Source organism: Struthio camelus, chromosome 10 (genome assembly GCF_040807025.1).
Source record: "Struthio camelus isolate bStrCam1 chromosome 10, bStrCam1.hap1, whole genome shotgun sequence".
Taxonomy (NCBI): Eukaryota; Metazoa; Chordata; class Aves; order Struthioniformes; family Struthionidae; genus Struthio; species Struthio camelus.
The window spans coordinates 4,928,154-4,955,069 of NC_090951.1; the positions used below are offsets into that span (position 1 = coordinate 4,928,154).

The following is a 26,916-nucleotide window of genomic DNA, read 5'->3' on the forward strand; positions in this document are numbered from 1 at the left end:
GGCTAGACCCCAGCAATCCTGCAACCTTACCAGGAAGGGACTACCTACCAGCTGAGCTGAGCTGAGCTGAAACGGGCCCATGGGAGTGGCCCCAGGTGAGGGGCATCAGGGCCATTAAGGCCCGTTAGTGCCCTCAGGGCCCTGACAAAAAGAGCCACCTTTTCATTTTTCAAACTGCAGCTGACGCATACAGTAGTTTTCCCCAGGGGAAAAAAGAACCAACAGTAGATTTCAAAATGAACCTCTTATTTCACAAAGCCTTATAGCTCGCACCACAATGTTTTTCACAGGTGAACAATATAGGTAGCTTGTCTTTATAGCCTGTGGTTTATGTAAGAAAACCATGTTATTGTAAGAATAGTAGCCAAAGCCAATTTAAGAGGATTGTCAAAATGAAAGGAATAAAAGAGAGTCTACTTAGGATTTTTTAAAAGCTAAAAACGTTGGGCTTGATTCTGAGAAATGCTGGCCGTTTCCTGGAAGGTTGTGAGCCACCAACTTCCGCCTCTGCCTTCCCCGCTCTAACAGCTCAGCTCCGGGCTTCTTGAAATTTCCAGGGATTTCCTACGGGGGGTAGATTGGTGCATAAGGCCTACTACAAACATTTTCATAAATGCCTTACTGCCTTGATTTCATTTAGTTTATTGGTGATTATAGGAGTGTGACTGAGGTGACTTCCTGGAGATTTCCATGTGGATAAAGTATCTAGGTTTTCTGGCTGGTGAGTCGAAAGCAGCACTTCCACGCTGTTTGCTTCAGAAGCTGAAGTACGTTAGCAGAAATAGCCAGATGGACCAGCTAGGCTCAAGTAGACCTCTGACACAAATTTTAGTCTTATCTTAACAGAATTAGTGCATTGTAGTCTGTAGGAGAGGTTTATTATATGATCGTACGTCTGACAAACAGATAAAGCATACTAAAATCATTATTATGTAACTTAGAAAACATATAGGGAGAAGAGTTCAATAGTTAGAAAAAAAAAAAGTCTGTTCACCTCTTGTTCCAGAGCGTAGCTAAATCATGTTTTGTTCTGGTTTTCAAAAGGAAAAAGTTGTGCTTAGCTAATGGATACGCATGTAAATGTGCAGCACTGCTGTTTATAAGCAGTACATGTACAAGTATTACTGTGTTATCCGGTGCAAGATCTTGCTCACCCATTCCTGTGCCCATCTGAAAACATTAACTTGAGAATCCGACAGGCAGAAGCTTGCTGTGACAGCCCACCTTTCCTCTAGAGGCGAAACACAATGACTAACCAGCCAACTTTAAGGGCTTTTACTTTTGCTGAAAATGAAGTTATAAAGTTGTTATGGGAATTTCCGAAACTTAGCTCATTGCCTGTGGAATCCTAATGTTTTTTAAAAAATAATTTTTGTATATTTTAATGCTTCTGAGTCATCCTTTCCCTTCCTTAAGGGTACTCAAGCTTATGACCCTCAGTTCCCAAGGCTACACTGCTGGAATTTGTTGCTGTTCCTTGGGAGCTCTAGCATATTGCTCTAGAAATTTTTAATTAGACTGGACACTAATAGTAGTGCTCTATTTTCATGACTATTTTTTCACTGGGAGAAAAGGCTTGAGTCTGTCCTCAATTTTTATTTAAATTGTTGAGAAACCAGAATCCCTTGTGCTTCTCACGATCAGGACAATTGGTGCCCGGTCCTAATCTCAGATGTACATCCATCTGAGTTGTTTTGCGCAGTTTAACGGGCACAGCACAACAGGAAGGATGGAGGTGGGAGGGATGTCAAAAGGAGGCATCTCCGTAACATTGGAGCTATAGCTCCAGGAGCAATATGCATATATTTAGCTTTATTTATGAGTAGTCCTGTCGCACTTCAGAGGACTTTGGGGGTACGGCTCGAATTTCTTGCTACGCGTAGGGTAGCAAGGGCACAGCACTTGCAAAAGCGCGCCCTCAGATTATGCAACCCAATTTGAGCGATCTCCTGCACTTGTTTCAGGTTGCACAGACGCCGGCAGGCCTGGCCTGGGCTCCCTGCGCCCACATCTATGGATTTCCAGGAGCCCCAATTTGCTGACTTTGCGAGACGGTGGTGACGAGCCTTTTGGGGGGGGGTCTGGCGCCACCGGACTCAAAAGAGAGTTATCCATGACGCTGCCCAAAATTGCCTTGGCAGTGCCACAGGCCAGGCGCGACCCTGCTCTCGTGCCAGGCCTCTGCCTGAGGTGCAGGCAGGCAGCCTGCGAGGGAAACAGCCCTGACTGTGAGCGGGATGGAAGTGATGGGCAAGAATGCCATGGGGTAGTATGGTGAAGGCTGGAGGGAAGAGCACTCAAGCAGGGGGAAAGCTCTGCATCGGCAAGAAGAAGGCCGGCAAAGGGCACAACCCGCCGCAGCGCCCATGACGGGGCGAGGCGCCGCCTCAGAGAGGCCTCCTGACGACGTCTCCGGCCTCCGCGCCACACTCAAAATGGCGGCCGAACCGCCCCCCGCCACACTCTCCTGCCCTTCCCATTCTCGCTTCCGATTGGTGGAGAGGACTGGCAGTCTGCAGTGCCAGCCAATCAGACCGCTCTCTCGGGTCCCGGAGGCGGCGCTGCGGCCTGGCCCAGGTGTGGGGTATTCGCCGCCTGTCGCCAGAGGCGGAATGAGCCGCCTGGGCCCGTGTTTGAGCCCGCGGCGTCTCCTGCGCCGGCCCTGGGCTGCGCCGCGGGGGCTGCGCCGCGACTTGGCGGGCGCCGCCGCCCCGGGCATGGAGGAGCTGCTGAGCCGCTCCGTGCCGCCGCTGCCGCCCTACGAGACCAAGGAGAAGGCGCCGCCTCCGGCGGAGCTGCGCGGCGCGGAGTTCGTGCGCTACTACCGCGGCCTGGAGGCCGGGCCGGGCCGCGCCGAGCTCCTCACCCGCCTGGCCCGCGACTTCGGCGTGGACCACGGCCGGGTGGCCGAGTTCAGCGCCAAGGTGCTGCAGGCCCGCGAGCAGGGCAGGGAGCTGGGCGCCCTGCTGCAGGCCGAGGACCGGCTCCGCTACTACCTCAACCCGCAGTACCGGGGCCTCTTCCAGCACCTGGGCCGCCTCGAGGGCGGGCTCCGCTTCCTGGTGGAGCTGAGGGGCGACCTGGTGGACGGGCTGGCCACCAAGGCGGTGGACGGGCCGCACGTCAAGGTGAGGGCCGGGGCAGGCCGGAGGGGATGTGGTTTGAGGTGTGGTTTGAGGGATGTGGCAGGTGCTGCCTGTGGAGCTGGTCTGGCAGGTCGCGGTCCCTGTTGAACCCCTTTCGCTGCCTGGGGTGACCGTGGTGTGAGAGCAAAGCCCCTTGCCTTGAGCCATAGTGCCGTTGGGAGCTGGCCTTGCTGCCCCATGCAGGTGGGTAGGGAGGCAGCGTCCTGCGGTTTGAAGCGATGGGCTTTCCAAAGCGATCGGGCAGTGGGAAACGGCGCTGTGACCTGTGGAAGGAGTCGCGTTGTGGAAGATGTTGCCGCACTGGCACAGCCGGGCGTGAGGTAGTGCAGCTGGTGGTGTGCCCGTCGAGCAGTGACCCGCCGCAGCTGAAAAGCGACAGGCAGCAGCGTGACTCATGAGCCTGATATAGTGCCACAAGCGACAGAGCAACCTCCTCGTGCGAGCGGTGAAGGATATCACTAGGAGAAAGGCGCAGTCGTGACTCAGCTTGGGCCTACGTAGAAAGTGGATGAGGTGGGACGTAATCGCCAGAGATTACGTGAGGCAGCATGGTGCCGTGGCTCTGGCAGCAGGAGCGATATAGCAGAAAACAGCGGCAGGTATCTGATGATAGGGTTTCCCAGCAGGTAGTGAATTTTCTCCTTGGAAGAGAGTGACGTGCGCAGGATGTGCTGAGCATGACTTGCTTGTCGATATTCAGATGCAAAATAAGTTGGACGAGGAAAAGATGTTTTTGGCATTGCTGCTGGTTTCTTAAATGTGCTAGAAAAATACAGAGTATTTGTAAATTAAACATGATCACCATGTTGCTGCAATAGCAGCAAAAATTGGTTACTTGCCAGTTAAGATAGATAATAGATATCACATAACTTAATTGTGTTCTGCATTCAATTTCCACGTCCAGTTGGATCGTCTTAAGTAAAAACAGATGGATTTTGCAAAAATTAGCAGAATAAAAATCTGTATAAAACAGCTGAATGCATGGGTATCCACTGATACAGTATGCTCAGAAACACACTACACCCATTGGAATGTAGGAAAATATTATCTGCAAAATTAAAGCTTCAATAAAAAAGGGTGTCATAAGCATTTTGTTGTGTTTTCTTCTCAAAGTATCACTTTTGGGATGCCTGGTTTCATGCTGTGTAATAGGACTGGGCTTTGTTCTGCGTACCTGTTCTTGTAGTTGTCTTTTGCGCTTGATGGCATGTTGACTTGCTCTTGATGCTGGAGGAAAATTACAGAATGCGTTATCTAGCCTACTGGGATTTTGTTTTTACCCAAACTGCCTGAAATATTTCTTACACAGTCCTTAATCTCTACTTGGCATCTACAAAGATCTGTTGAAATGAGGGTTAGCCACTACTGTAATGTAAATACAAAGTATTTTTATATGTGCTCAAAGCATCAACACATAGGAGCAGCTTGCACTGTTAGGTATTTGTTGATGAAACATTGATGTGTTCTCTTTGTTCAACAGATTTCAGTAAAATAACATATGCAGGTGATAAGGTCACTTGAAAACAGTTTTGCATACTTTACTCGTCATCTGAAGCAGAACAAAAATGGTATGAAAAGGGGAGAGGAAAAGATGCAGTGGTCATGGTAGCACTGAAAACTTCCCTAGCTGGTGTTGTATGGTTTTTAATGTCTTAATCTCTCTTTTTTCTTTTTTTTAATGGAAGTAATTAGTATTAGCAATGCAGGGAGCAGAAAAACAATCTCCTTTTATTTGTGTGACACTATTTAATGCCATTTTGCTGGTGGGTTCATCTTTCAGTATCTTACCAAGGAGATTCTGTATCTATACGTTGAAATTTCTTTGAAAGAAAACAAAGAAAATCTGAAATGCTTGGCAAAATCAAAATAGATATATAGATCACCATGCCTGAATGAGGCATCTCAGGCCTAAAACTTCAAATGTTCTAAAGACATGGAAAAAGCTTCCTGAATTGTGAAAGGCTAGCCAATTACCTATGTATATATACATAAAATTATTGTCAGATATTTAACCAGCAACTAGCAGTAACTAAACCATCTGTTTGGTATATGTAGAGTGTTAGTTACTGCTGTTTAATCTATGAATGTGTTTATCTATGTACGTGAATTTTCCATATAGGAGTTTTTTCTGTTTGTTTGAGAGGGAAAGTGAAATAGCGCTCTCATTAGAGGCAGATTTTGTTAATGAAAGCTTTTAATCTAAATTTTCTCGAGTTTTCCCATTTGTTGCCCCAGAAATAGGGAGGTTGTGTGAAGATCAAAAAGGCTGTATTTTGCTGTCTTATAGCAAGAACATGGAATGGGGAAAAAAAAAAAAAAACACTTACACTTTTCTAATAGAAACCAAAGTATAGCTGAGTAGTTTTAAATGCTAATCTGAGTATGCCTCGTTGCTCAACGTTAAAATTGGGGTGTGGAGTAACAAATGCTTGTATTTTTTATTTTTCTGAATGAAATATCTCCAGTCCTTTTCCTTGCAAAGGTAAATATTTAAGTGTAATTTTATGACTAGAAAGGCCTCTGAGATGAAAATAAGAATTTACTTAGCACTGTATTTATGAAATAAGTGAACCAAACTTGAGAACGTTGATGGTCAAATCAAACCTTTCAGAGACTTAGCACATAATATGGTACTAAATGCAGCTCTGCATTTTGTTCAGATGGCTTTTATTAAACATGATTTTGGATCGCATAAAGTACTTAACGTCTTTCTATGCTAAGTTTTGTTGACATGCGTAATTCTTTGGGCTTCAGACTGCACTGTAATCTTCAAAAAGCATTATTATTTACAACTGATACATGAGTTGAGTTATGTTTCTCTATAAACAATATTCCCGTCATCACTTTTTTCTATGGTAACATAGCTGTAGCAGTCTGTACCTTCAAAAGTACCTTCAGTTCGGTTATGCATCATTATATCCCATTGTAAGGAGTGTACTTGTTAAGCCTGTAGCTACTTCAAAAAAGCAAAATGTATCCATTCTTTTGTTTTCCACTTTCACCAGTCTCCCCATAGTAGAGCTGGCTTTCTTCTAAGCTCGTCATTGCCATCTGAGCCGTGTTACTGCCAGTGGATGAAGAGCAGTGAGTTCAAAATAACGACTAGCAGGAGCGCAGCTATCGGCAGTTTTCACCACTACTAGCTGTTGCAGTGCAGCTTGAAATGGTGTTGGTGTTCCAGAAGGCAGATGGATGACAGGAGAGCCGTAGGAATCTGTTAGTTTGACCCAGCTCTGACAACGGTAGCTTATTTTCCTGGCTCATGGGGTGCCCTTACAAAAGAAAAGAAAACAAACAACCGTGAACTATATCGAGACTTTCACTACACCAAGGGGTATCTGCTTGAAATGATTTATAGTTATTTTGAAAAACTTCAGAGCTGTGGAGAAACAAGGATGCACAAGGGAACTACCTTAAAGCAATCGCTATGCGCTTGTTCACGATGGTAATACCTGTATAGTTAGAGTGGAAAAATATATTTAAATGAAAGGGGGAGGGGGAGCGAAAACGGACAACTCAGTAGATGAGAGAGTTCAACTAAATTCAGCTTTTAGCAATAAAGCTGTTGATGATGCAAGCCATGCTGATGTTGCTGGCTTGCTTGGTAGTACTGCTCAGGAGCTGCAATTCCTGAGTGACCTAGCCATGCCAGAAAGAGCCCTTCATGTAGATACTCATATGCAGACAATTCTGGGCTTTATTTACTTATTTGTTTTTAAAGTACAGCTTGTTTTACCTGCCACTTCTCCTCTAATCCACTAGCACAGAAGCATCAGCAAAAGCACTGTTTTGCCTGTGCAGAATACTGCTACCCTAAGGTGTCCTGTCAGAGCATATCTAGCACTGAAGTGCCCTGAGCCAGCAGTAATTTTGTTTGTCATAGTAATTTCCTATAGAAAATTCAGTCTCAAATGTTTTGGCAGTGGCAGGTATTTTATACCTGCACAGGTATAAAATATGGCCAATAAGCCCCCAGGATCATCAGGCTCACTATACATGTGCACGTCCATTTATTTGGCAGGGGAAGGTATGCAGCGTATGCCCCTCTCACCAGAATAAATTCTGTGGCCCTCCTAGTTACAAAGTTTCTGCATCGCTGCTCTAGTCCTTTCTAAGATCATTTATCTTTATTAGACTAGTGTTCTTTGTGGTGTTTTTGGTTTTTTTGGTTTTGCTTCTTTTTCCCTAACTGCTGTTATGAGGGATGGTGTTATCTTGAGACACAGAAGGAAGGAGTATTTTGATCAGAAAGTCGATGGAGAAACTGGGAGGACTGCCCTTTACTAGGGAGTATTCTGCTTACTGTGATCATTAACTCTCAGTTCTTCAGTGATGCTTGTTGCAGATAGTGACATTCATGGGTTTTTTTTTTTTCCAGAGGTTGCTTTTTATGCTGGTGAGTTCTGTAGCTTCCATCATTTTCCGTTGGGATTTGCTTACCCTGTAAGTGCACTTCACGATGAATTTGGTTTACATTCTTTTAGTTTCAAACCCATTTAACAGTATTTTTTTTTTTTTTACTAGCACATACAGGCTCTGTTCAGCTTTGTTAATTATGGTACAGGTGCAGGTGGAAGTACAACTGACAAGTTTCAGCACAGCTACCTGGTGTATTACATAACTGAGAGAGAGCCCTGCTGCGAAAGAGCTACAAGGTTAGAACTGTTCTGCAAATGTTGGCAGATATGACTTCTTGGAAGACTTTGTGGGTATTCCGTGCATTTGGAACAACGTCTTTGACATTTTCAGTATTTGTATTATTTGTCAATTTATGCTTCAATAAACAAGCTCCTCGTCCATCGTATTTATGAGGGTGCTGCTGGAAAAGTGGCATACAATTTTGTGCCTGAAAGAAGTGACGTTATTGTTCTGTGGAGATGAATGGCTGTTTTCTTCTAGGTGATTTGTGTAGTAGCCATTTCTGCATAGACAAAGGTATATGCCAAATGGAAAAGCTCATGTATTTGGCTAAAACAAATTAGTAAACAAAAAATATTTGGTGGGAAAAAGGGAAACTTGTTTTCTATATGAAAATTTGAGCCTGCACTTCAGGTGTGGAAAAGAACCAGGATTTACCATGAATTCACCTTGCATACTCCATTAGCGTGGTCATTATCATCAACTTTGCTCTAAGTGTTTTTCTGGGAAGAGTTAATTAAATTTTAACTTTGGGTGGGTTAGTATAGATTAAAATACCTTATTTCAGTTGGCTGCGAGTACAGTCTAGGCCTGAACATTTTCAGGTTTTTCTAGTATGTTGAATTAAACTAGCTTTAGTTCACAAAAGCAGTCTTTTTTTTCTTTCTTTCTTTCTTTTCCATGTTGGAATACTTATAGCAATTACTTTTGGCCAACAGGAGCCTCCTTTGATGTGTGTCTCTTAAAAAGTGCCTCTACGACTTTCATCTTTTTTAGGATATGATAGGAAATATTTTTACTTTCTTAGGAAAGGTCTGAGAGTATAATTAATCTTTGGAAAGATGTTTCAAGTAGTAATTGTGGGTTCCTGGATGGATTTACATTTTGCTTTTTGTGTTGTTTTTGCTTAAGTATAGCAAGCCAAAGTACATTGGAACATAGTTTTTGTCTTTCGTGTATAGCACTGGCAATTTAATAAAGGTCTGAATAGAAGCTTAGGAGTTTTCTGGTTTTTAAATAAATGAATGTAAGTTGGGTTCCGATAAGCCTAAAGTTCTGACCAAGCTGCTGGTAAATTGGTGGTAGTATCATATCGTATCCTATAGGCAAAGCAAACATAAGAAAGACTAAAATAAGCTCTAGAATCTCTTAGAGATATCCATGCAAAGCTGAGTTCAAGAATTCTTTCTAAACTCAAATGATAAGTTTTAGACAAGTGAAAATAATCTAGGTAGCAGGAAATTAATAGGGAATGTAAAATGCTTATTATAGTGAATGTTTCTGAGTGTTTGGTATTACATTTGGTTGTAATTCCATATCGTACTGTTCCAATATTATGAGGATTTTTGATTTCTGTGGTCTTATGCTAATACTTTTTTGTTTTCCTTGCTCAAAAATTTTAATGCTTATGCAGAAATTAAAAATTCTGTAAAGCCTATGTTTGCCTGCATCCTGTTAGAAGATATGCATTTTTTTATTTCATCATCCTGAGTGGGCATGTCAGGTCCTGTGCTGAGGTGTACAATCCATGCTGAAGTCCAAACTGAAGCGTTTTTGTAATTTACTGACAAAGGTTGATTAAAGCTGCCTAAATGTGCCTGCACGTGTTCCAGGCATCTCCAGGAACCTCATATGCCTTGGGGGGATTTTCTGTCTGAAATAGAAAGACCCATGTATTATTTGTACTTCCTTTTTATCCATGATGCAGAAAGCACAGGAGTAAATACCTACCCGCTTACCTTTTGTACAATGAGCAATGAAAAATAGTTACAATGTTTAAAATAGCAGTGATGACAATAAAAAACAGCAAGGACCTGGAAAAAATATAACTTGGTAAGTTACTTTCTTATGTTAATGATCTGGTACTAATAGTCTTCGTAAGGCATGAACTACTGAATACTCGGAAGAGATGTAGATGTAGAAAGTTATAATGAATTTCAAGTCCTTATTTCCATCAAATTTCCCATGATTTGTTTCATGGTATCTAAATGAATGCATCTGAGCAGTTCTGCAACTGCTGCCTGATTGTCAAGACTTCAAATACTTCTATTTAGTATCTCCTTTTCATCTTCATTGTTTTGCCTTCTTTTCCATTTCCCTATCTACAGTTTACTACTGACTGTGAATGCATTGCATCCGGTAAGTACTTGCATTGTTTTAGTCCTGTATGAGGAAAGCTTGAGTTGTTACATGCTTAATCTTCTCAAACAGATGCATTAGTTTCCCTGAACTTCTCAATGCTGTAAACAGTTGAGATGGCTTTACTTGCATTCTTATGGTCTACCTAGCTTATTTAGCAGACAAGTCAATCTTTCTTCTTTTGGCAGGAAATGAATGGAGTTTTAAAGAACATGCTTTCAGAATGGTTTTCGACGGGATTCCTAAATTTGGAACGGGTTACTTGGCAATCACCTTGTGAAGTACTCCAAAAAATTAGTGAGTAAGTGCTAAAAATTGCTAACACTTGCTGATGAGAACTTTCTGCAGGTGTGGTTGTGTAGATCCACTATTTTCAAGATACACTTTTCAATACTGAACAATAGGCAAAATATCATCAAGGAATAATTCCAGCTGGGTTAGTTTCCTTCCCTTCTGCTCTATTCTTTGCGTTCTCAGATGTGCTGCTGTTACTTTTACTGCAAACCAAGGTTCTTGCTGCACTGCCGCCTTGCACTCCCTTTCAGCTGCTGCCACCACCTCCATAACCACTGCCACGTTCTTCTGCACCAGTTTTTGTCTCTCAGGGTGGACCGAGGGCAGAACCAATATTTAAGTCTGAAACATGGAATGCAGGACACTCTATAGCATACTTTACTTCTAATGTAGTGAGGCTCTCCATCCTGTCTGGAAATGGTGAGGTGCCCAGAATCAGTTGTGAACTCTGTATGGAGAGAGCATCTTTGTTGATTGTTTGTTTTAAGAAACATGTCTTAAAAGCCACAACATTTGTTGCTGACTTTCTTTGAAATATTCAGAATTGTATTGATCAAGTAGAAGATGATTGAGTAAAAGTTATAGTGTGGTGTATTGTCATTTGAAAAGCTTGAAATGAATCTCTACAGAAAGAGTTGTGAAGATATATGACGTAAATGTCAAAGAGGCAAAGAAAACAGAGTGCTTATACAACCTACATTTCCAAAACAAAAATAGCTAGTAATATCTCACTTAGTCTTCAGGGTATTTTGGTATACGCATTAGACCCCTTCAGTATGTAATAGGGAAAAGAATACTTTGAGTGATTCCTTGAAGATGTGACTGGGAGTGCTAACTGAGATTTGAGTGTGTTTAATTTCAACTAAGTGTATCTATCGTTGAAGATGATATATTAAAGCATTTGGATAAGGTACTAAAACTGGCTGTGGTGAAAGATGTCACCTTCTTGTTTCTACACAGTACGTTACATGAACCTTCTAAAATAATAATTTACAAACTACCCTTGACTCATATCTAGATCTCTTTAAAAGCAGATGACACCATGGGATGGGTGTTGATGTGTCAGTGACAAATATGTTTTAGAATAGTTCAGAGTAGGAGAGCAGAAATATTTTGAAATACATGACAAATTGAACTTTTAAAATATATCCTAGGCAGTGTTACTGTCAGAAATCACTTTGCACTTCCATATGAAAATTTTACAAAGTATTTTACAAGGATGATTGTGGTATCTCTGCTTTGTCACTGGGAAAACTTAATTCCTTGGAAGTGTGTCCAGACTCATTCAGTGAGACTGTGATCTAAATCTGGTATGCTGCGTCGAAGACAAAGTGCAAGTGAGATCTCAGACGTGTAGCGAACATACCCTAAAGACAGCTAGAGAGATTTGGATATGCGAGATGTACTTTACGATCAACTTTGTCAGTTTCAGGATGAATCTTACTTTTTCCGTTGATAGCCTGATTCTCCTTTTTTGATCTGACGGTTTTGTCATTGCTATCAATGGGAAGAGCACTGAGCTTGTAGGGTGGTCAGCTGACTTCCATTTTGAAATGAAAAACATAATTTTTTCTTTTTTCCATTGAGTTCTGAAGCTGTGCATCCTGTTAGAAACTGGGTTGATATGAAGCGTCGAGTTGGGTCATATAGAAGGTGCTACTTTTTTTCTCACTGTGCAATCCCAGGCGAACCATTGATAGTCTTGCATGTGGCACTAACCAGTGAAATCTCCAGCAGCATTCAGGTACAGTCACTGATATGTGCAGTACACAGCAAAGTGCTCATATTGCAAAACATACCTTTTAGAGCCATAATTCCTAATCCTTTGGGACTATTTGTTATGACTAGAATTTTGAAAAACAATATGCGGTATGTGGTGCTGATGATGTCCTAGTTTAAGGAAAACGTCAGCGATTGTGATATAATCGGTTCCATGCATGTATTTTCTCGAGAAATCACTTCTGAGATAGTTTATCATCTGGGTACGGTTTTGAATGCCACATAGCTTTACACATTCCTGAAATTAAGTTGTTTCTAGCGTGCAAAGAAACTCAGTGCAGGACCACCTCATTGACTCTGTTTTACTGACTCCAAGTGATTTGATCCTTATTGTACAATTTCTTCTGTTCCTTATTTCACCCAGCCTTCATTGCTGTGGGTGACAGAGTTGCCTATATATGAAATCTCAGTATTTAGAAACTCAAAATTGAGGCATTTTTGTTTGTTGAAAAAATATTTTTAGGGCTGTCAAATTAGTGTTAGTGTTTAGTAGTGTGGTTTTTTTTTTTTTTTTTTTTTTTTTTTTTTTTTAAGAAACGAGAGAGTTGCCTTTTCCCTTAAGAAATTACAGGGTTTCTCTGAATATCTCTTATATTACATACATTAATTTGGGTTTTTGTTCAAGTGCAGGTGGTATAAGAAAAGATAGTAAAAGAGATTAAAACTTCAAAGCAGTTATGATTGCTTTTGAAAATTTATGCAGTTATTATTTCCTGTACTTGCTAATAGGTAAGCAAGTCTTTTTTCTACTTTTTATTTTTGACTAGAACTTTATTGTTTCTCCCAGAGAGCACTGAATAGAACAGTGGAAAAATGTTAATATATTTGAAAGTTGAAAAGAACCATCCCCCATAATGATAGTAATAACCACGACCAACTTTTTTGGATTCTTGTTTTCCCAGGCCATAGTGAAAGAAGTCCATCCCATAGAAACAGAAGATCTGGACAAAATTACGACAGCAATTTTCTATTCAATCAGTTTGACTCAGCAGGGACTTCAAGGTGTGGAACTTGGGACTTACCTCATCAAACGGGTTGTAAAGGAGCTGCAGGTAGGTGTGGCAAGTTGCACTTGAGATGTGAGATGTTATTTGGCCACTGTGCTCCTCCTGCATCCCTGTTTGGTTTCCATTTTGTTTCATTGCTCAAAGTGAGGAGCTGCTTTGGTCTTCCCATGTACTTTCAATGTTTGAAGATGTGGAAAGAGTTGGAAGACTGCTTTCTGCTGTTGGTTAATGACTGCCAGATGTAGATTCTGTCATGTTGTTGACATGCACTGATTGCATTACTTGGGTTTGTTTAATCACATGCATAGGTTGCTTAAAAGTCAAATTAGTGAATTCCTCTTGAAGGTAGCTTAAATTAGTTTTATTTTTCAATGTAGTGTATTATATGATTTACTGTTGTCTCTTAGTTGAGTGTGTGCGGACATTGATAATACATGTGAACAGGTTCTCTTTCAGTCCCCAGATCAATGTTTTCTCTCTTTCCAATATACCTGGTTATTTCCTTTTTCAGCATCTCATGGATGCTGCTGTTACAAAGATTTTTCCTTTACATAATTCTTTTTTGTTCTTGTTTGTTATAATGAATTGCCCCTGGTTATGTATACGATGCATATGCTTGCTCGGTTGAATAAATATGTATGTAAACAAAAGAAAAAAAGGGCAGAAGGAGATCTTTGTCTGGACACTCCTTTTTACATAGGAAGGAAGAAGTCTTCAACACTTGAAAGTTGCAGGATTCAATTGCTCTATTACAAATCAGTTCTATGAATTCATACAATATCATTGCATGTTATGGGAGTATTGTTAGCAGTCTGGGCACTTCTTGTAGAACCTTTTTCCAAGCAACTGAGGAAAGGAATGAAAATCCCTTTAAACAAAGTGCTGTGAAAGAGGCAGATTTCTGTTAAGTATACTACTACTTTTAACAGTATTTAATACTTGAGGTATTAAAAAAGCTGCCACTTAAAGGCAGTGGTCACTGCTTTTCTTTATCTTCATTCTTCCAAAACCTAGATTTGTAGTGATGTTTAGAAAATAATCCATAATTTAGAGCTTTAGTTTTATTTACAAAAATAACTTAAACTTGAATATATTGAACTATTTATTAATACAAAAATATCGATTAGTTAACTACTGCATCATAGCTGACTGCCCTGGAGTCTGTGCTTTTGAAATGGCTTTTAGATGAATAAAGTGAGGTAGTCCAGGTATAATTAGGCTGTGCCATCTGTCTTATCACGACTGAGGAGAAATTTGAATAAATTCATGCAGTTACCTGCCTTTGCATCTGAAAAATAATTTCTGGGCGATTGAGTTGCTCTCATAAAATAACCCTATTGACAAATGTATTTGTCCATAGCTAAATTGTTTGCAATATTAAAAAAGTTATGAGTGAGTTGCACAGGCAAACAGACATACCATACTTGGATAACCTATGTGCATATTCTAAAATTTGACGCGTTCAATGAAAGAGTGTGCTCCTTATTTAAGACGTGAAGACAAAGTTTCTACATTTAAACATTGTAAAATGCAGCCCTCTCTGTTTCTCTGAAAGACACGATGAATAGCAAACACTCTGGCTGAAAAGCATTTAAATGAACCCTAATCATAATATTATTGCCTCAAGCTTAAATAATTAATTTAATACTGAGAACTAAATGCATTCCGTACAGTGCCAGAGATAGCATTCTTCCTTCCCACTTAAATTTCACATACTGCTTCAAGTTATTGTGAAAAATATGTTGTTATAGGTAAGGTTTTCTATGGTGAGTCTGAACTCAACATCCTTAAAATTAATTGGTTATGAAGTTGTGGCAAAATTTAGACTATGTATATATAATATTTCAAACATAATTCAACTACCTGGAAAAATATCGAATTACATAAATGAAACACAGATAAATGAGATGTTTCTTATCCATATTTGTGCTGTTGCAAGAAGGATCATTTCATACTGACTTGCTGTGTAACAGGATGTCGCATACCTGCGGAGAGATACTTTATTTTATCTTTTTAGGCATTGATGGAGTAAGATCTTTGAAGAATTAAGAACACTTGAAACAAGCTGCTTTCCTGTGATTCAGGAACAACCATAACTTCCTATTTTACTGTTCCTCATCCCTCTTCCCAACAGTGTATTTTATGAAGCTGCATGGATATAATTTATTCTGGCTGGTGGACAAACAGTGACAGTTCGTCATGTGTTGCTGGAATTTTTAATCTCTTTGTATCTTCAGAACAAGACCAGATACCTTTTTTGAAGATATACTTCAGTAAACCTGACATGGTTAAGCTGAGTGCAGGTGAAAATTTATGAACTAGAGCATGGGCTACTATTACAGGGGATCAGAATAGAAAACCTAGTTGTTCTATCTGACTTAATAACAACCAGCTTGTATTTACAAGTCTGATTTTTCCTTCCCCCCCCCCCCCCCTTTGATGAGACCTTTTAAAATTAAATGCTGGTCATCTTGATCTTGTCTTACTTCTAGAACGTTAATTGCCTTGTAGACTTTGCATCTGGATAATAAAGTACCTTAGCCCATTTTCCTCCTCTGCCTTAATTCATGTGGCTAACCATCCAACTATTTTAAAAGGCAGAAGTTACCCCAAAAATCAGACTAGTGTTCAGGAGGGAAAATCCCAATATCATGGGTTTTTAAACCACGTAAGAGTGGAATTTTCAGTCAGGATAGTATTTCTGCCGTTATCCCTTTCTGTAGGAAGTGAAGTAGATCTCAATTCTGCAGTTACAGATTTCAGTGGCTTTCTTGCTTGCCATAAAACTCATGAAACATTGTAAGAATTATAATATAATACATAATGTTTTCATATAGTGCTGTATTGTAATGAATTAACACACGTTTCTAGGGCGTAGAATGCCTAGCACACTTGTGTGCCATTCTTTAATTGGAATTTCTAGGTTTATGTTTGCTACTCTTGAGTGAGACTTCAGCAAAAACATCTTCTATTTATTATGAAGTCAAGAGAGTTAACCACAGTAGTTGTAACATTAACTTTAGAAACAACATCATTGATTTATTGTGTCCATTAATAGTGTATAAAATGTGTATGAAAATGGATCCATATCTCTTACTTTCCTTCTTTTATCAAATGCAAAGGAATGGTTAGTTACATCTAAGAAATCTGAAGCAATAGGTGAGTTAATATATTAAATTGTACGGTGATAAAATCTAATTTTTTGGTACAGTATTAGGCATATTCAGCTGGACACCAGCCACCATCAAAATAAGGTATTATCTTAAATCCCGTTTTTATTCTGCAACATGATTTAAAAGTATGGCACCCCATCAGTCGTTTCTTGCCATCTGAACAACTTCAGATAGTGTTGTTTCCAGGCTGTACCTTTGGAGAATGAGATCGCTTTTCCTTGTTTGATTGGTTAATTTTTTTGTTTCACTAGTCTTATGAAATCAGAAGCCTACCCTGTTACTGTGGCTGTGTTTAATAGAAATAATGATGGGAACATTGCACAAGAAAAGACTTTTGATTACTGTTTCTTCAGCACATTTTTGATTTGAGATCAAAGCATGGCTTTGGCTTACTTCGCAGGGGTGTGGAGAGCAGATGGATCTGCAGAGGATGTGCCATGAGGCTATCTGTGTCTCTGCTGAATGGATATGAAGAGAGAATATACAGAAGGTTGTGGTTACAATGCATTTCAGAAGTCGTCTTATGTGATAGTATTGTATAATAATTCTGCAAAGCCAGGACAGCGGAAGTCCCCCTGCTTGTACGTGGGTGGCAAACTATACAATTTTTGTGAGGCCTGGAGTGAAAAGATGAAGTTTAATCCAAAAGTGTTTTAAGCACCACTTGTCAGTGCAGGAGAGTGTGATTATTTTGTCTCTGTAACTACTACGTTAAAAGGGGCTTAATGCCCTGGCCTGTTGAAAATGGACAGTAATTTTAATGAAGGGCCATGTACCTTTAAAATGGTTTTAACAGCAATGTCCATATATTTTCTCTATCTCTATCATTTGTTTTCTTGCTGATAGACCTAATCTCGGTACCATTGGAGGGCTGAAGAGAGCTAAAAAGATTAAAGATAATCCAGAACAATTTATCCATGATGTGTGTTCTCTGCTATTTTTCCATAGTTCTTTGATGTTGTTAATACTTTCTTCTTTTCTCTGCTTTCTACTTTCTTCCTTACTCTTTCTTCTGTGTTCCAAAGTATTGTTCTTGAATTTATTGTCTTGAATTCTGCAAGAACCACCTCCCCTTACGTATTTTACATCTATGAAGTAACTCTAAAGCATTATACTGTTGGGGATGAGGAATTATTTGATGTTCTTTCATAATGCGTAATCATTCAGCTTTTGTTGTATAATTTTGTGACTCCCATCTCAATGGGCTCGACCTTTCAGCAGAGAGAAGCCATGTGCGTTTCAGCTTCAAAATACTCATACTGCACAATTGCTGCAGGGCAAAGGCAGTCATATGTTTTGTCCTTCTTCCAAAATTCTGAAAATTCCCCTTCAGTGCATTAAATTGCATGCATGTTCTGTCTTTCTCCCTGGTTACGTATAAGCAAAGGACTTTCCAAGGCTGTCTGTGTTGAGAGTAGACAGTTTGGAGCAGCGTTATACCCACTTACTTTAAAAGAAACAAACAATACAACAGTAGTGCTGAATTGACTTTATATTAGTGACAGCAGCTGAAACAATATGGCCTCAGCGAAAAAATCTTGTTAGCATCAGAAATTACGTATCATTAAGCACGCTTCCAGCTGCTTCTGAAAATAGGTAGTTGAGATCTGTGATAGGAAAAGGATTTTATTATATATATTTATCTATATCTGTATATCGCGTGTGTGTATATATATCACCTTTGCATTGCTTTGTAATAAACATCATCTTTTAAAGCACTTCTAATTGGCTAGGTGTTCCAGGTTATATATGTTGGAACTGTCTTTAATTGGACTAGTGATAAAATGCTTATGGAAGAAGAGACCATTTGAAAGGGTTGAGGAATTTCTGTTTTTCATTCCATTTGAACGGTTGATGTTTAATACACTTTTATAGCTTGCTGTTTGTTTGACTTAACTTTTGTGGACATCTGTTTGATCTACAGAATGTTATTGGATTCATATTTTCCCAAGGCATTGCAAACTTAAAACTTCTCTTTTTATCCTCCAGTAAAGATCCTTTATGTGACTTTGCCTTAACTTAACCCACTCTGACACTTCTACTTGTAAATACCATTGCAACCTCAAAACTGAAATCTCAGCTGTCGTCCTTCATAAGGGAAGTTCCATTAGATCAGAAAAAGACATGCACTCAGTTAGAAATATGCTAATAATTACTTTTTTTTTTTTTGCCCTTCATCCCTATTGAGGCCTTTATTTGGGAAGATTTTTAAAACTGTACTGAAACATGGAACTGGCATGTCAGACTCTACATGTTAGATCTATACTATAAAGTTAGGTCTAAAAATTGGACCTAAACATTAGGTCCAAGCATAGAAATGTTGCTAGTTCCTTGAACTGGTCATGCACTGTTAAAGATGAACCTATGTAGGGAAACGCTTTTCGCCTTCAAAGAACGTCAGGTACGGAGTCCCTCATGAAAATATTTCTTGCAAATTGCTTTTTATTAGTACTGTTAGGAAAACTGCAGCAGTAGAGCCTCTGGTGAAGATTACAACCCTCAGTGTTAAGCACTGTTAGTTTGAGACATTGCACAGAAGTTAATGGCCCCTGCTTTCAAGTCTTTCACTAATTTAAGCAGATGGAGGATGTAAGAAGTTGAGTCACAGAAATAGGCCCTCAGTTTCATCTCTTCGTATGTGCACAGTTAGCAGTTTGTATCCTTAATCTTTGCCTAGCTGTTATGATTTGGCATTTGCCACCAGTATTGTGATATAACTGGGTCAAGGGGAGGGATGTAATGGAGATCAGAACAGGGCCTTGGGGAAGCAGCCCGTTTCACGTACCAAGGAATCCTGGGAGAAAGTGTGCTGCTCTAAGTATTCCAAGATTTTTCTTTTTTGTTAGTTGCTTTACAAAAACTTGCTGCCCAAATAAATTAGAGGTGTTTTTGTAAATGGGTTTTTATTGTTTTCTAGGTATCTCCTGTTTGGACTCTGGGTAGACGTTGGGATGAATTCATTAGTCCACTGATAACACTTTGGTTCCGGTTCTGAGACCTGGCTACCTATGCGTTTTGTGTAATCTCTTAGTTACGTTAACATGTGTAATACAGGGAGCAGACAATGTAAATGTCTTACTATTTTAAATTTTAAGCATATGTTGCTCTCAGAAATGAATAGAATTCTAAGATAATTTCAGACAACTGTTAACAACAACAACAAAAACCCTCCAGAGTAGGTGCTGGAAGAAAAGTAGGCAGATGTGTTTCTAGCTAGCTGATAGGTGCTGGTGAATATGTAGACAGATGGATTTCTCATTAGACAGACATTTAATTTGGAGTGTGTTTATAGCCACTCTGCGTGGTCTATAGCTCTACAGAAGGTACATCATAGCAGTTCAGTCTGCAGATGACAGACGTGGGTAACTGTGGTGAAGCCTTTGAGAAAACTGCTTAGAATTTCATAGCCTGTGGCATTTGGGGGAGAAAACTGATAGCTACTATATCACGCAATAGAATGCTTAACAATTGGTGGCAGATTTTAACTTTCTGGTTGGGCTGTTGATAATTGCTACCTTAATTTGATCTGGTGACCTGGGGAGATAGTAATTTCCAAAGAAGCTTTGCTTTCATTGATGAAAAATGTGACCTTGCACTGTGGCTTTCAGAGTGCAAGACAGTTTCATATGAGACATGGATAAGGGGAGAAATCGGCACTCTTCTGCAATAATAAAACTAACACCCCCCCCGCCCCCAAAGCGGCTGCTTCTTAATGGTGTGTGGGTTTCAGACAAGAAAATAAACATTAATGGATCTCCACCAATAGCTGTAGAAACTAGCACATCAATTTAGCAACAACATAAATGTGCGCACTTCACTGCATCTATTTGTTTTTTCCACAAGAAGTGGCGGCCTCAGATAAGCTTCTAACCTTGAGCATTTATCAGATATGTGGTGGTAGGTACTGTAGCTTCGAAATAGGGTCACTTTCCCATGTCTTATCTGTTCTAAAAAAGATGCACAATTTCTCCTCTTATGTTTATTAATAGAGTTGGAGCTACTAACTTCCTGATAAATGATTGGGATTGGTGAACAGGTCACTACTTTGTTTACTGTTCATTTTCAGAGCAGTCATCATCACCGTGATGCAGAATTATAGTACTTAGTTAGGAACTTTGATACAGGGATTAGTATTAATACACAAATATGGGAAGAAATTTTTTGTTTTCACTTTTGTCATTGTGTGTTTACCCTCTCAGCTCTGCAAGCTGCGAAGTGAGATCAGAATTGTTGCCCTATGGAGGCAACAGGCATGGTTCAGTTCCTATCAGGCAAGCCCTGTTTGTTAGCCCTCTTCAGCAGCAAAATCATATTTTCAAACTCTGTGCTTTCTTTGCAGAGATAGTGCAGAAGACTTCTAGACCTGACTTTCTGATAAGCAACCACTAGTAACAGCTGTGCTCCCTCTAGTAGCACTTCTAGCATTTCTCATTGATAGGCCATTAATTTGAAAACTCCTACCCATCTATCCCTACCTCTTGTCTTCTCTGTGTTATGGATCAAAGATTAACTTTAAAGCATATTAGAAAATGAAGATGTAGAAAAATGAACCCCCATTTTAAAATCCAATCTTTTGAACAGGAGCTTGCTGCTATTTAAGGATGCTGACCTGAAAAGGGTAGTTGTCATTACAGGTTACTGGTTTGCATTCCCATGCCTTACAGTTCATCTGCAGGTCTGTCACATCCTGGACAGTTGCTGTGTTGTCATCCATCATTACTGTGTGGACAAGCAGAAGGGTCCTTGGTCACTGAGTCTTTAGAAGGGAGTTGTGACCCTCCCTTCTGGGTAGAGATTTGTGCAGCCTTGGTAAGAGCTGGCATGCAAAAGGTCAAGTTACTTGACAGCAGAATGTCTCAGCAGCAAAGTTACAGGCGAGTCACTGCAGAGTCACCACAGGTTGGCTTTCAGGGTACTGAGAGAGAAGGGAAAGCAGCGAGTGATGCTGCTCATTGTCTTGACAAAACTGAAAGCTATTGGCCTGTTTCTCCAGAGACAGATATCTCCAAGTATTTTTCCAGTAGCCTTTAAAAACTCACTTGCAGGCCATCTTTCTGCCTTTTCCAGATCTGTGTTTTTGTGCTACTAGTGTTAGAGTAGTGTCTTTGGTGGGAGCTAGCGTTGTCCCAGGTTAAAATTTGCTAGTCTGTGGTGTCTGTGACATCCAGAAAAAACTGTAGCTGGCAAGGGGTCATCTAAGAGTAAATCTGCTTTATCACTCATACTAATTAAGATCCTGCCGCTATAAAAAAAAAAAAGTGAATTCCAAATTTGATGACTAGGCATACTCCTTGATTGAAAAACATTACGAGGAGCCAGATGAAAGGTGATCAAAGGAAGATTTAGTGAGTACATTTGATTCTGTATTGAAATTTGCAAAAGTTATTTTGAACTCATTTGTGGATTAAATAGTGTTGATATCCTTGGGGAACATCCAAGGGGTGGGGGTGGTGGGAAGAGAACGATTTTTAAAGTATATAGGGTTGCTTTGTTCTGTTCTCTTCTTCTTATTTTTAACCATTCCCATGTCCCAAATATATATATACACATACATACATACACACACGCGTGTAGTAGGGAAGTCATTGCCTTCTCCCTTGTCCCCCAAAAGCAGAGGGGAAACTTTTCTAAAATGGTTGAACTGTCTACTCAAAAAAAAAAATCTCTGAATAAAAATGATTTTATATATTCATGCCCTCATTTTTATATATTCTGGCCATGGTCTGCTGCAGGGACACAACCCTAATAAACTTTTTTTTGTAAGCACAGTCTTCAAATTTGTATAAATCAGTGCTGAGATATTGTCAGAAGTTACCTTCCATAGAAATCTCTTTCCACAGATTCCAAAGAGCATTTTTTCTTTTATGAAATGTATATTCCATGCAATTTGATAGTTATACTTCACAGATCTTGTTACAGTAACATGCTCCAGAATTACTATTACAAATAAAATATCTTAATGTCCTTTAGTGGAGACTTGAAAAAGTCAACAGGAGATCAATGAGGAGATCACGGGTGGTGTAGTCTGAACGTGGCAGCCATACTGGTTGAGGAGATGACCTGATCGGGATCTCATGGGCTCTCTGATTATAGAAATGGTCATTTTGTTCAATATGATATAGAAGTGAGTGTCTTTATGATACTATTTGCTTTTTGCTTCATCCAGTTCCCCAGAGGGAGGAAATCTGGGGTATGTTTATAATTTTTGTCTGCCTTTCTTGTTCCTGTCTTGCCTGAAAGCAGAATTCTTTGGCTTACATATCCATGTAATAGCCATGTAATGTTGAGAGAATGTCAGTTAAGTGGAGCTGGTGAGATTAGCTAGTTTATGCAGTTATAAGTCATAGAACTGAAGAAGTGGTCGATTTGAGCTGGCTGGTTATACCATAGGGCCAGAAGCCAGCAGAATAGCAGTAAGCTATTTGGGAAGCTCAGTGTGGGAAGCAGAAAGGAGATATAAACGATCAGTTGAATATTCATCCAATTATGTTTCTAAGTTATTAGCAAATGTTGCATGGCTTAGTGCTCCAATTTGTAATAGAGGCGTGTCAGTCCTGCTTTCCCTGGCTTCTGTGTCCTCATGATAGAGAGTGTAGACAGCACTGTTGTGCAGAGCACAGCGGTACCTGATGATGCAAGCAGCGCGTGTACAGTTCGGACACCTTAGCAGCACGCATGCCGTTAGCATTTGCAATTGTAAGGTAGCCCCTGAGTGATGATGATGATTTTTTAATGATTATCTAGGAAATGTTCAAAATAGAAAAAACATGTTTTGTAGTCATTTAAAGACAATTTTCTGTTGTCATTAAGACACTTCCTTAATGTGGATAATTGTCTCTGTTCTTACCACTGCTTCTTTCTGTAGGATCAGTAATTAAAACAGCACTGTGATTATTCCATTTTGTCTATCTTCCTTCTGCTTCTCGCCCCCCTCCTTTTTCAGTGGGATTGACTTTGATATCAGTTTTCTTTGCTAATTTTTTATTTTTCTGTGCCCAAAACTAGCGTGCGGTTTTACTAGTGTATGTTTTGCTGTACATGATTACATAATTAATAGTTTTTACTCGTAAATTTGTACTTTGTGAGTAGCATGAATAGTAGCTGATCTGGATAAAGAACCTCTTTCCAAACTTCGGGAAATACTTTTTCCCTAAAAATCTACACAATGCACTGTTTAGATAAATCATACAAAAGAAGGAGGTCTCTTCTGAGTTTGCAGTAGACAAATCATAAGCTTTCCTTGATTCAAAAGAAGATATTTGCATAGGTAAAATAAATGACATTAAAAAGGTTGTGAAAAGCTACATGCTGATTTTTTTTATTTAACCTTATCCCTCTGAATAACTTTCCTGTGGCACATGATTGCATTTGTTGATGTCTGTCTATAACAGAACATATCAGAATGCAGTGTTGAAAGGCACTATATAAATTGCTTTAAATAGATGGTAGGTGTGGACTGTAGTTCCGTTACTGTCAAAATTTCTCAATGCTCCAAGTGCTTTTTAGACACTAACCTGTTACTGGTGGGGTGAATTATTTTTTCCCTCATCTATGCGTATCAATTAATTCTCTTCTCAGAATTCCTTGTCTTCACTTGACATCAAGTAAAGGGTATCAGCTGTTCTTTCACTCGGACTTTGCATTGTCAATCATGACAAAACTCATGAATTTTTTTTTCTTTTGTCTACAGAAAGAACTTCCTCAGATAAAAGATTTTTCTAGTCTTTCACCTATCCCAGGATTCACAAAATGGCTTGTTGGTCTCCTCTCCTCACAAACAAAAGAACTGGAAAGAAATGAACTGTTTACAGAATCAGAATGCCAAGAAATCTCTGAGATCACAGGAGGCCCTACCACTGAGACGCTGAAGAAGCTCTTAACTAACAATGAATGGGTGAGATCAGAAAAATTGGTCCAAGTGCTCCATTTGCCATTTATGAGACTCTGTGCCTGGTATTTGTATGGAGAGAAACATCGTGGCTATGCTCTCAATCCAGTAGCAAATTTTCATCTTCAGAATGGCGCTGTGATGTGGCGGATAAACTGGATGGCGGATACAAGCCCCAGGGGCATTGGTGCTTCTTGTGGCATGATGGTAAACTACCGGTATTTCTTAGAGGATACAGCCAGTAACAGTGCAGCATACCTAGGGACAAAACAAATCAAAGCATCAGAGCAAGTTCTTTCTTTGGTATCTCAGTTTCAGCAAAATAGCAAGCTTTAAATACTGTTAAAAATTCAGAGCAAGTGTTCCTCACTGCACAGGTCTGTAATATTCTGCAGTGACTATATTCAAATGAGAATGCCTCTTATTTAAAGAAAAAGAAAATCCTTATTCCGCACAGCAGGATGCAAAATGACATAAACGATCAGTCATCTTGCTTACGTTGTCATATATTCAAAGCCTGATGTGCTGTGATTTAGTCGCTACAAGTTCTAGACATCTTTTATGTACAAACGAATTGGAACTATGTGTTAAAGGGTAAGCAAAATCCTCTCAATTGAGTTACAGGCCAGTGGTAACTTGTATGGACAGTTCTTCAGCCCTACCATTATTCTCTTGATGATAAACCTATAAACCATGTCTTCAGAAGGAGCTGCGCTTCTCATAGTACTACTCTAGTAGATCAGTACTAAAGCAAATGGAAAGAAGTACTAAGTGAAGGTAAAAGTTTGGTCAAATATATTAGCAAAGCAGTAATTCGCAACTTTATTTCAATATGTCTTTCTGTTTTTCTCCCTCAAGCACTCATGTAAAACCTGGTGTTTTCCTTTTTCAATCTCACTCAAAATCTCACCAAATCCTTGCTCTTCTGGACCATGGGAAAGCCTTGTGTTAATGTGGTTGAATATCAGGACCTCTCAGTGCAGCACATATGTAGTGTAATATTTGCAGTTATGTCTGCTAAAATATAATATGCAAAAGGCAGTGCTCCAAGTAAGAGAGGTGAATGAGACTGTTGCTGAGAAGTTTTCAGATATGTATGTTATACTTAAATATTTGACTCTGCTAAATTTTTAAGTTGATAAAGAGCATTTTTTTTAATTAAAAAGTAGGTGTGGTCTGTAAACCAATAAAATAAAATAAACTTTCTCTATAAATCTTGTGTATTTCAGCGTGTACCTTGATTCACTTAGCAACCCTCCCTGACAATAATGTTACCAATGAAGTAAGACTTCATTGCAGATCTTCTTAGCAGATTTTGATGCTGTGTGTCTTGGAATTTCTGATTTCTTCTCTCTCTGGCCAAATCCCAGTTCTATTTTTAAGGCAAGAATTATACAAAGAAATTGAAAGGGATTGAGCTCCTGCTCTGTAAAAAAAAAAAAACAGAAGCCAAGAAAGCTGTAAATGTGCAATTAGCCTTTCTCCTAGAATGAACTTGTATAATTGGATACTCTTTTTTAATATTCATTTTGAGGAAAAAAAAAAAAAAAACCCCATCCTCCAAGTTGGTGACCTATTATTATGACCATTATAGAGAAATCTATATATAGAGAGGGTAGTTTCGCTGCCTGTTACTCCCCTCAGAGCAAAGACATTTTTACATGACAGCTGGTCACCAATTAGCAATGGCACATATTCTATGCCATGTTGCTTTCATTATGTTTTTAAGAGTAATTCCGAAAAAAGGGGCACGCTGTTGAGTCAGCAGGTTTCTCATACATAAACAAGTTGAGTCCAATCTATTTATTTTCATCAGATACAACTGAAAAAAAATCCTAGTGATCCCTTGCAGGCAAGATGTGTCCAGCAATTTTTCAGTTGCTAAAGCCACTAATGAAAAATTAAGAATGTGCCTTGAATTGTGGTAAGTGTTGCTTTTGGTGCATTTGCCCAAGGCAATATGCTATGAGCCCAAAGATAAGTACTTTTTTGCACCATCTCTGAATTAACTTGCTGAATGTGCACTAGAAAACACTATAGAGCTATAGAGAAATCTGTTTATTGTTTGATTCCTCTTTCTTTATTCTCAATTGTGGAGGTATGGCCTAAGGATTACACACTCAAAGTATTGGAAGATCTTTGTGAGAGTTTTTTTTGGAAGCAACTCTGTACTGGCCAGCTCAAGGAAATAACTTCGAAGCGATTCCAAAATGATAGCTTTTGGATCAGTAGCTATGGTAAGTAGTGTGTACATCCACAGGTGTGTATGGTCTTTGTAGTGCTTCAAATTGAATGTTTTAGTCAGTGATTCATGCTCAAGAAATGGTGCAACTTATTCAAAGATATGAAACAAAAGGAGACTTCAGACTGAAAAAGAGAAGGGATGGGAGGTAGGATGGATGGATGTCGGGGTCAAACATATGTATAATCTCTTGGACGAATTCAGCCAGGTCTTCTCCTGGAGTGGCATTATTACATGAAGGAGCTGGTTGCCACTTCTGTTCCCAAATCCAAATTTTTAAGGAGTTATCTTTTTTTTTTTTTTTTTTTTTTTTTTAAATCTTTCATCTGAAATCTGATGTGTAAGGCTTAGACCCAGGACATGAACATTTGGGAGTATAAAATAATGTTTTTAAGATTCTGAGCAAAAAGGTTTTCCAAGCACTTCTTCCCAAAAAGTAGCTACTTGTGGTTTTGAATATCGGACTAAATATTTGTAAAGACTACTCAGGCAGTTCTTTTGTATGTAGAATGTGATTTTGCTAGTCAGATTTTTATACAGAGCCTGAAGTTTTCACTAGACAAATTACTACAGGACATGCAACTTTTGTTTTGAGCAGTGGTCAGCAATG

The 26,916-nt window shown here is 39.5% G+C and overlaps 1 protein-coding gene across 3 annotated transcripts; it reads left to right on the forward strand.

The window, feature by feature from the left end:
- Window positions 1-2,351: 2,351 nt before the first annotated feature.
- MLYCD (malonyl-CoA decarboxylase) lies at window positions 2,352-25,287 on the forward strand. Of its 3 annotated transcripts, XM_068955586.1 has the most exons (8): window positions 2,583-3,128; window positions 7,525-7,542; window positions 7,671-7,801; window positions 9,893-9,923; window positions 10,112-10,224; window positions 11,805-11,961; window positions 12,899-13,048; window positions 23,867-25,287. In XM_068955586.1, the coding sequence occupies exons 1-8, from the start codon at window positions 2,613-2,615 to the stop codon at window positions 24,398-24,400; spliced, it is 1,650 nt and encodes a 549-aa protein (XP_068811687.1). In that variant the 5' UTR covers window positions 2,583-2,612; the 3' UTR covers window positions 24,401-25,287. The 3 variants fall into 3 exon arrangements, with proteins under 3 accessions (XP_009681236.2, XP_068811688.1, XP_068811687.1); XM_068955587.1 differs by lacking the exon at window positions 7,525-7,542 and having other exon boundaries at window positions 2,558-3,128; XM_009682941.2 differs by lacking the exons at window positions 7,525-7,542; window positions 7,671-7,801; window positions 9,893-9,923 and having other exon boundaries at window positions 2,352-3,128.
- The last annotated feature ends 1,629 nt before the right edge of the window (window positions 25,288-26,916 follow it).

Bases quoted from the DNA above. Each gene is read 5' to 3' on its own strand.
- MLYCD (XM_009682941.2), top strand. From the start codon at position 2,367: ATGACGGGGCGAGGCGCCGCCTCAGAGAGGCCTCCTGACGACGTCTCC. The intron at 11,962-12,898 runs GTACAGTCACTG...TTGTTTTCCCAG, and splicing joins AAATCTCCAGCAGCATTCAG to GCCATAGTGAAAGAAGTCCA. The intron at 13,049-23,866 runs GTAGGTGTGGCA...TTTTGTCTACAG, and splicing joins GGGTTGTAAAGGAGCTGCAG to AAAGAACTTCCTCAGATAAA.